The sequence below is a fragment of the Sciurus vulgaris genome (assembly GCF_902686455.1).
Source record: "Sciurus vulgaris genome assembly, chromosome: 16".
Taxonomy (NCBI): Eukaryota; Metazoa; Chordata; class Mammalia; order Rodentia; family Sciuridae; genus Sciurus; species Sciurus vulgaris.
The window spans coordinates 19,495,744-19,505,080 of record NC_136477.1 but is presented as its reverse complement, the minus strand read 5'-3'; the positions used below and the strand labels follow the sequence as shown (position 1 = coordinate 19,505,080).

The 9,337-nt window shown below is 44.8% G+C and overlaps 1 protein-coding gene across 5 annotated transcripts in view; it reads right to left on the bottom strand.

Moving 5' to 3' along the window:
* Positions 1-5,193: 5,193 nt before the first annotated feature.
* Positions 5,194-9,337, bottom strand: part of SMARCC1 (SWI/SNF related BAF chromatin remodeling complex subunit C1) — a 169,979-nt gene continuing 165,835 nt past the window's right edge. For all 5 annotated transcript variants that reach the window (XM_079116710.1, XM_079116711.1, XM_079116709.1 and 2 more), the window contains one exon: positions 5,194-7,691. In XM_079116710.1, the coding sequence (XP_078972836.1) occupies positions 7,600-7,691 (92 nt within the window). In that variant the 3' untranslated portion in view covers positions 5,194-7,599. The remainder of the gene's footprint in view (positions 7,692-9,337) is intronic.

The following is a 9,337-nucleotide window of genomic DNA, read 5'->3' as shown; positions in this document are numbered from 1 at the left end:
GGACCCACCGGCCACACGGCTAGCAGGAGGCGGGGACGTCGCGGGCCCAGACACCGCCAGCTCGGGGCGCAGCTCGGAAGGGCCGCAGGAGCCGGAGCCCCAGTCCTGGTGTGAAAATGAGGCGGCCCGGGGCGCACAGATTCTCATGGGTTTCTGTGCCAAACCCGTGCCCTGGGTGGGAAGGTGCTCTGGGAAGCCTCGGCTTCTCCTCGAGGGAGGTGGGGACGTTGGCAGAGCCTGGCAAGGGGCGAATCCGACGGCCCAGGCTCTAAGCGGATCAGACCTAATCCGACCGCAGCCAAAGCCATCAGCCCAGATCCCGCCCAGCCAGGCCTGCCGAACGTCTCTGGGGCAAGGGGTGAGACCCTCTAGGATTGCCACTGCTTCAACTTCTCCGCCTCCCTTGGGGCAGCCTGGGGAGCGGCCTTTGGTTCCGGTATCTTTGTACTCTGGATGCATCATACCGCAGGTGTCCTGGGCCACCAAGACACCGCAGGTGGAAAAGAGGTCGCTCTGTCTGACCAGGTGCACGTGGACATAGGTCCACGCATTTCTGAGGGTCCTGTTGACCGCTTGGCAACGCTGGTTGTTTGAGATGCTCTCATTCCTGTCACTGGAGGTCAAATAAGTGATCCCGATGTGCCATGTGTCTCCTGATGGGACTATTTTGGTTCAGTCTCAGTTTCTCCCACCAGAACTGCTGTGACTTGTTTGCCCAGCCTAGTGTCCCTCCCCTCCATGCCTGACAATTTCCTTATCCCAGAAAAGCTCAGTTCGGATTACCCTATTCTGCGAGACCAACTCTGCCTGGTTTAGGCAGTTGATTTATGCCCTGATCAGTGCCAGGCAGGGAGGCGGGCTCTGTAGAAGGCCTCAGTGAAGATATGGCAGTCCCACCCCCCAATCATGAGTCCAGCTTCCTGCAAAAGGGGCTGACTTCCTGACTCTTTCCATGGCTTCATGCTGCCTCCAGGTTGAGTAAAATACATTTGCAATATAACCTCCTCTAAGCAGATCCAGGGGGGCTCCATACTTGTCTGTTTTTCAGAGGCAGGAACATACTCTTATTAAATTTTGCAATACTGGGGACTAAACCCAGAGGTGCTCTACCACTGAACTACATCCCAGCCCTTTATTTCAAGATAGGTTCTTGCTTAAGTTGTTAAGGCTGGCCTTGAACTTATGATCTTCCTGTCTCAGCCTCTGGAGTGGCCATGATTACCAGGGTGCACCACTGCACCCGATTTGTAACCCTTTTTTTTTTTTTTTAAATCTCCAGGCCCATCTCTGCTTTCCTTGTCTGTCACCTTGTATGCTATGCAGTCTCTGTATTCCTCTGCATGTATCCGGTGGTAGTTGTCAGAGTGGATGTTAGTGGCTGTGCCTACCTTTTCCATTTACTGAGGCCAGTCTGTGTGGGAAGAAGGCCTCAGGGATGGGTGTCTATTTAAATATATTTTCAATTTTTGAATTAGCAAAACATGATACAAAATGTGAAATGTTTCCTTCCTCAGACATCTTTTCTTCTCTGGAGACATTTCATTTGGGATTTTTTTCCCCCTCCCAGTGCAGCGGATTTAACCCAGGGCCTTGTGTATATGAGGCAAACACTACGCCACTGAACTACACCTTCTGCCTCAACCTGGGATTTTAAATCAATTATTGTCATTCTGTTTCATTCTGAAGCTCCCTAGCAGATGTCACCAGTAGTTTCAGAACTGAGTACAGCATACTTGGTTGGGTGACACCCATAAAAATGGATGGGAAAAGTTCCTCTAGGCAGTAGTAGTAGTGTGATGGTTAAAGAGCAAGATTTGGCATCAGGTCTGTGACCTTGGGAGATCAAGAACCTGACTCTCATATGTGAAAGTATTTGGCAACCACAGTGTCAAATGAATGTCATATTTTTCCTGGGGACAAGGGATGTGGTAGGCATAAAAGCTGTAGGAACTGGAGAATGAGGAAAACTGACCTATTTATAGCTCACACTCACCTGTGTTCTTCCACTCATGTCTCTTATATTGGGTGTTAGAGATTTTGTGGCAATGGCTTCTTCATGCCTCTGTTCTCTACTGGATTTGGCAGAGCAAGGCAGGCACAAGGACCATTGCCATGAAGGGAGCAGTTTGGTCTGGACAGAAAGCAGCACAATTCTTGTTTTTGTTTTTGTTCCTGCAAATTGAACCCAGGGGTGTTTACTGAGCCACACTCCCAGCCCTTTTTTTATATTTTATTGAGACAGGGTCTTGTTGAGTTTCTAAGTGCCTTGCTAAATTGCTGAGGCTGGCTTTGAACCCTGGATCCTCCTGCCTAAACCTCCTGAGCCACTGGGATTACAGGTGTGTGCCCCATGCCTGGCCAGTTCTTGATTTTAAATCTCCAGCGTTAATCACTAACACATTGAGATTTTAGTTTTCTGAGTACTCTAATTTGCCTTTTCACAACCATACTAAAAAATACCTTATTAGTTCTATCTGCAAATTGACACTGAATTTAGCAGTGTTGTCAAGATCATGCTGATGAAATGGAAAGGCTAATACTTAAGCTAAAATTCTGATTTCAAGTCCTGTCATTTTAACATGGAGGCTCTTCATTCCTGCATCTTAATCTCAGAATGGGAATCAGGACAGGGAGATAGGGCATCAGTGCTTCTCGTCTCCTCCCCTCCCCAAGTCCCTCACTTTTACCTGGGCACTTAACACTATGATCTCTTAACAAGGAACATGTTCAAGACTGCAGGAAAAATCTGATTGCTTTTGGTGATGGCTACTGGGAATAAATCTACTTATGCCATCCATTCCCAGGAACAAGGGAAGGGCTAACGGGTCCAGGATCTGAGTCCTTTGTTCTGGCTACGACCTCCTCACTATAGGGAACTCTGAATTCTCAGCTAAGCAAGTACTCTCATCTTAGAAAAGAAGTCACAACCTGGTCACCTTGTCCAGGCAACGCATTTGCCACTAGATTTGGAAAGCCTCTTGAATTTCTAACCCTAATCCCAAAGTCAAGCCAGCTGGGAGAAAACCACATAAGGGCATCCAACACAGCCTCAGATGTGGAACAACTAGATTGTCTGCAGAAGAGACCCGCTGCCTCAGCAGGTGACTTAAGCTCTTCTCAGGGATCCTGCAGCACTGCAGAAATGAGCTCAGGATGCCACAATCCAGATGGCCATAGGGACTTGTCAATGGCAGGCTAAACCAGCCACAGAAACCAGTCTGTGCAAAAGGATATGGCTCTACCACCCCACTTGGTAGTGAAGGCACTTTAGATTGCCACAGAACTAGAGTGGAATCCCCTTTCCTTTGTCAGTTGTATGCAGGTGGCAGTCACTGTACAGTAGTATTAAATAACTATTTTGCTGAGGCCTGAAAAGTTATACTCTAAAGGTGGGTGGTGGTATTTGTCTCGAAGGGAAGTGTTACTGCTTGAAATCAGTCACCTGGCTGCTTGTTCTTCATGAAGTTAGAAAAGCAGGGAAAGGCCTCTTGGGGCAGTAGTAGTAAAGATGGCTCCAATTCGCAAGGCAGGCCAGGAATAGGGAGAGAGGCACCAGATAAGGACCTCTTAACTATTAGAGTCCCTGCAACAATCAGAATAGGACAGGGAGTTGGCTGTGATTGGTTCTGGAACCTGTTTGAATTGATCATTGGATCATTCTTTTTAGTCACTCTTCATGTATGGCAATTTTAGCTCTGTCCCAAGTTCAGGAACAAAGTATTACCAGGGTGGAGGCATGCCTACAAATGATCCATAAGGAAATATAGTTTAAGTGGAGCTGTCTACAAGGAGTCCCAACATTGAGGGTCCTGGGCTTGGAGGAGGGTGGAACTTTCTTCAGAGATACACCTTCCTTCCTATTTTGAAAGAGGATCTCTCTAAATGAAAATCATCCACTGATAGGGATCAAGAAGCCCCATCAAACATGAGCAACAGAATATGCTCAAAGAACTGCAGAGAGCTTTAAGTAGAGGTGGAGAGTTCTCAGGAGCTGACATAATGAATCCAGACAAATGGGTGCCCTCATTATTCAGGTGGAGATTTTTCTGGAAGGAACAAAGGTCTGTTCTTCAGGGTACCATATTCATCATAAGAGAAATCACAGATTACCCTGTTCTAATCTTACACACTATCCTCCAGTTGTCTGCAGGAAACTCTTGATTATGCCGTTTCATTTTCCTCATCAACACTTTGCATTATGTAAAGTGCTAGTACTTGTTATTAACTATGGTTTGGCATCCCCCACCCCACCATAGTAAGTGGCCTGGGCCTTGCCTACCTTATTCACAACTAAGACTTCACTGTATGTAAGTTCCCATAGCTGGCACATAGTAGGTGCTTAAATGTTTACTGGATGAAAGGTCTCACAGAGGGAACTGTAGAGATCCCATTCAAGCACATAACTTTCTTAACCAGTGGTTCTCAAAGGATGATCCCCTGAGCAGCATCAGCATCCCCTGGAAACTTGTTAAGGACACAAGGCTGCAGAACTCACTCCAGACCCACTGAATTAGCAGCTGACAATAGGGTCCATCAGCTTATCTGTGAGGCAGGTGATCCTGACCCACACTTGGTTGAAAACCACTGTCTTAATTAATTTGGAGGAATTACTTCATATTAAGGACCTGAGGAACCTGTGGAAGTCTGATTGATTGTACATGTCCTGTTATGCTGGAAAAATACTCATTTATAAATTGGTCTTTAGTTTGCATTAAAGATTAATGTTACCCATCATCCTCTGGTAACCAAGACCCAGCTGGCTTTATAGCTCCTTTCTAGAGGCACACATTCATGAGGAGCTGGGTGTTCACCTCATGGCAGACACAGAATCCTTTTCTTTTGGATTCATGAGCATCTTGAAAACAAGGCTTTCTTTTTCTGTCCTCAGGGCCTGCCTAATCTGTATCCTTAAAAACATTCTCCAGCTCACTAAAAGCAAGATAATTCCTCCCGTGGAGGCACCAAGATGTTGGCAACCCCTTCTAGACAATTTCCACTCGCCTTTCTTCACTTTGACCAAGGGCGAGGCACACTCAACTGCATGCTCCTGAAGCATCATGAAGGTGATCAGTCAAGGAAGAGGCCCTAAGTCATAGATTTTAACTGCTAACCAAGACCAGGTGGGACTAAATCTTTAGGTTCTTCTTGGATACATGATGAGTTGGCGTATGGATGCAGAGAATGACACCAGAATCCAGAAATGGTATTTCATTTATTCATTTCTTCCAATCTTTCAAAACTCCCTCCCCTCATTTTTCCAAAATAACAACACAGTGAGAAACATGTTTATACAAAAACCACATATTATCTCCCCCCACCCCCCACAATTGGGTAGCTGTAATACAGGAATGAAACCAGATAAAAACATGAAAAGAAAGTCATCACTTATACTGAAACTTAACAGTGTTGAATTCAGGTATTTGTCAATTACCGGCATAGTAAAAATATTTCCACCTGGATCTTTTAAATTTGAAAGTGATCACATTAGAGACCTGAGGTTACAAGGGACCACAGTATGAACCAGAATTACACTTTCTTTCTATGACTCCAGGGGAAAAGGTAAGTATTTGGAATGAGTTTCCTTTGGGAAAACTGGAGGGAAGTAGGGAAAACCCTGGCCATTATCAAAAGGCACTGGGGTCTTTCAGGAGGCAAATGCATTGCAAGTAAACTCCAGTTGGAACAAGCTCATTTCCATTTCCACCCCAAAAGTTTAGAACAAACACACTAAAGGAACAAGGTCTCCTTGGTTCTAGTATTCCAACCTCTGATGGTGACCAGGGCCACCTGGATAGAGGCAAACCTGAGGGTTTGAAAGGCAAATCTCAATTGTGGTTTTATTTTTTGCTTTCTGATATTAAGGGGAAAAGTTCTATGGTGTTTTATAAACACCTCCCTACACCCTCTTATATGTAAAGCTTTAGAAAATACATAGAAAAAGATATCCAAAAGATGTTCTGATTTGCATTCTAAATAATGAAACTTGAGAACATAAAGTGAAGAAGCCAGGTGCTTTGAAACCAAGCTCTACCAAAACACCCTTTTGCTACTCATGGAAGGACAGAAGGGAGAGAAGGACAAGACGACAAAACCAAGAACTCTCAAGTCACTCATCAGCAGGGGTAGATATGGGCTCAAATTAAGGCATTTTTGTGGCTCTTCCTCTGGAATGGCAACCCACCCTCCCAGACTGAGCACCCCAAACCTTAAAGCATGATGCTCTGGAGCCAAGTGAGGTCCTTGGTACCCTCAGTACCTCCTTGACAACCCTGTGACAGATGGAATGTGAAATCTCAGAAAGGGAAGGGAGAAGGTACAAGAGGCTGAAGATCTGCCCCACTCTTCCAATCCTATCCCGAACCTAAAGTACCACTTCATGAAATTCCACTCACCCTGGCTACTGCAAGAGGTAGTTCGGGGACTTGAACCCCCAGCCATCCTAACCAAGTTCCATGAGCTAAAATGTTTAGCACTATCTATTTACTTTTTCTTTTTTCCTTCTCTTTTAAAGTTTTTTTTTTTTTTTTTTTTTTTTTTTTAAGAGAGAGAAAAAGAATGCATACAAAGCAATGAGTAACAGGAGGCTTGGTTCATGGGGAGACCACTGCTTTAGATTCCTTAAACTTTCCTGGGTAGTCTAGGGAACTAAGGAATGCCTCCCCAAATTCCAACCCTCAAAGCTCACACTGCCCTCAGAAAAACAAATACCCACCCCCAATTTAGCAAATCATCTGCATAGAAAACCAGAACCAGTGGGTCTGGGGAAGGAGTGGATTTGTTCTAATATCTGTGCTCTCCTCTGCTACATACTAGTTAAAGTAGCTGTGTTCTGCCAGGCAAGGTGGAGGCCCTCATTTCCATCACTTCCATCATACCCCCACTTCCCATCTCTTTTAATTCTGGTGCATTTATGTGTGGCAAAAGTCTCAGGAAACTTTACCAGCAGCACCACTCTTAGCTCAGATAAGCAGAAATAAGGTCACTTATAATGCCTTAAGGTGTGTCCCCTGTGGCTATCTCCTTCTGCCCATCACCATTTTTTGGTTCCTATTAACTTAGGATGCTCTCCTTTAAAACAACCATAACCAAGGAAAAAAAAGATAATAATTATAGAGGATTATCCACTGAAGCATAAGACAAAAACCAAAAACCAAAAAAACCCAAACAAACAAAACAAAAAATCCCTAACAACAACAATAAAAAAAACCAAAAAACAAAAACCCAAAGAAAACAAATAAACAAACAAAAAACTCACTATAGGAGAGCAAAAATGATAAAAGACATAGAATGCTATTGTTGACAGGACCTGCAGATGAACAGACAATGCCTCCCACACCAGGACAGGGGAGGTGCAGGTTATTTGTAGGATGACCAGGGCACACGGTCACCACAGGCTTCCCCTTGAGTGTCAGCTGAGGACCTGACACAAGAGGTAACAGAGCACAGAGAGGGGTGGCAAGAGGAGTGGGGAGATGTGGGACACGTGCTTGGGGTTGTAAGAAGAAAAATCCTGAAAGAAACCCAAGGAAGCTGAGAAACACAAGTATTGTCATCCCCACTCCAGCTTGCGGTGGGCGTAGAGGTTTCCTATCTTCCAGGCTAAGGAGTGGCCGAGGCTGGTGGGCCTGGAGCAGGAGGTGGAGGAATCCCATCTGCAGGTGGTGGTGGCTGCTGCTGTGGCGGAGGGGGATCTGCAAACACATCCAAGGGTAACTCGTCACTCCTGGAAACACAGGGCTTGGGAAAGAGCCTTTTCAGTAAAAAATGACAGAGCAAGTGATTTTCTTTGTGACAGGCAAGCAATGTGGCCTATGAGGCATTGCTGCTACCATGGTCTATGTGGCCAGGTACAAAGGAATGCTCACCTGTGCATGTGCTTACCCTAATGCAAATGGTGGGTGTGGGAGGTGTTTCAATCGCCCTATCCTTCAAAACCCTTTCCTTCCAAGAATCACTCCAGACCATTCCAAAGCTTAATTGTATTTTGATTTTATTGTACTTCAATGGTTCTCTCTACTAATTTAATTTCTTCAGTTAAACAATAAGCTCCTTCCTGGGCAAGTTCTATATCTTTTCGTTTTTACTCTTCTTTCTCCCAGTGTCTAGTCTAGCTGGGCACAAAATAGATTATCAATAACATCTTGCTGATTAACTGTCTCCACCAGGGCCAGAGAACTTCACCGAGGCAGTTGCTGACAAGCTGGATATTCCTGGGAGGCCCTCACAGCTCCTCAACTGCAGTCCTTGGATTTTGGGCCCAAACTAGGTCAGGTCCTGAAGGAAACAATTAGTGAGAGTGTCTGGGGCTCTTTCCTATTTCAACTTTAGCTGCTTTAGTGTACAAAGAAACCCTAGAGATCATTTAATCCAGGGTTTTTAAAATCTCTAGATCTTGCCAGAAATGAAAACATATGAAACAAATAATTAAAGTGCAGCTGTGCTCACCAGTCAATTCACCCAACCCTACCCACAAGAGGATTCTACCAAACCTCTAAGGCTCTTCAAAGTACTGTGAAGACCAAGAATCCCATCCCTTTTGTTATCTTTCAGAGGAGGAAACTAAGGCCAGGAGAAGGGAAGCAATTAATCCAGTGTGGCCTGAAGCCAGCAATTAGAATTTCCAAATCACTCATATATGGCAGGAGCTTCATTTGAAACCTTCACACTCTCAAGGTGTCCCACTGTTTCCTCTTTAGGATGGAATTCTGAAGTCACAAACCATGGGAGACCAGAAGTATACAATAGTGATAAAAGACCAATGATGTTATCTTTGCACAGGAGATGGCAAACTGGTCAAGTCCCTTGGAAGGCCAGTTCATTTGTGAACTGCTTGGGAGATGGCTTGGCAAGCATTTTAAGCTTTTTCTTGCCAAGGAAGATTACCCACTCTATTATATCTCTGACCACTAGCTCAGGGGAAATTTCTTTCCCCTCTGTTATCATGATCCTATACAACAGCTAAAACCTGTCTTCATGAACCTACTTTGTTTAGCCCATGGGGATTCAGAGAGAAATGAGACATGTCTTTGTCCATGAGGCCTGGCTCCCTCCCCTAGGATGTGTCCCAGAGAACTACAGTGCATTCAAGGCACTCTGTAGTCTCCCATAACTTCAGAAAATCTGATTCAACTTTTCACTTTTTGTTTTCCCAACTAAAGTTTCTGAAAAGCTTATGTTTCTTATTCTTTGTCTTATGAATAGGAGGTAACTCCTTGCCACATATATGAATTTCTAAATGAATCAATGACTATGGATTTGACAGGGGTACCTGATCAAGAGTAGATACACTGTGGGATCATTCTCACTGTAGGTCTACAGGATTAAAGGGCAGGCCGGA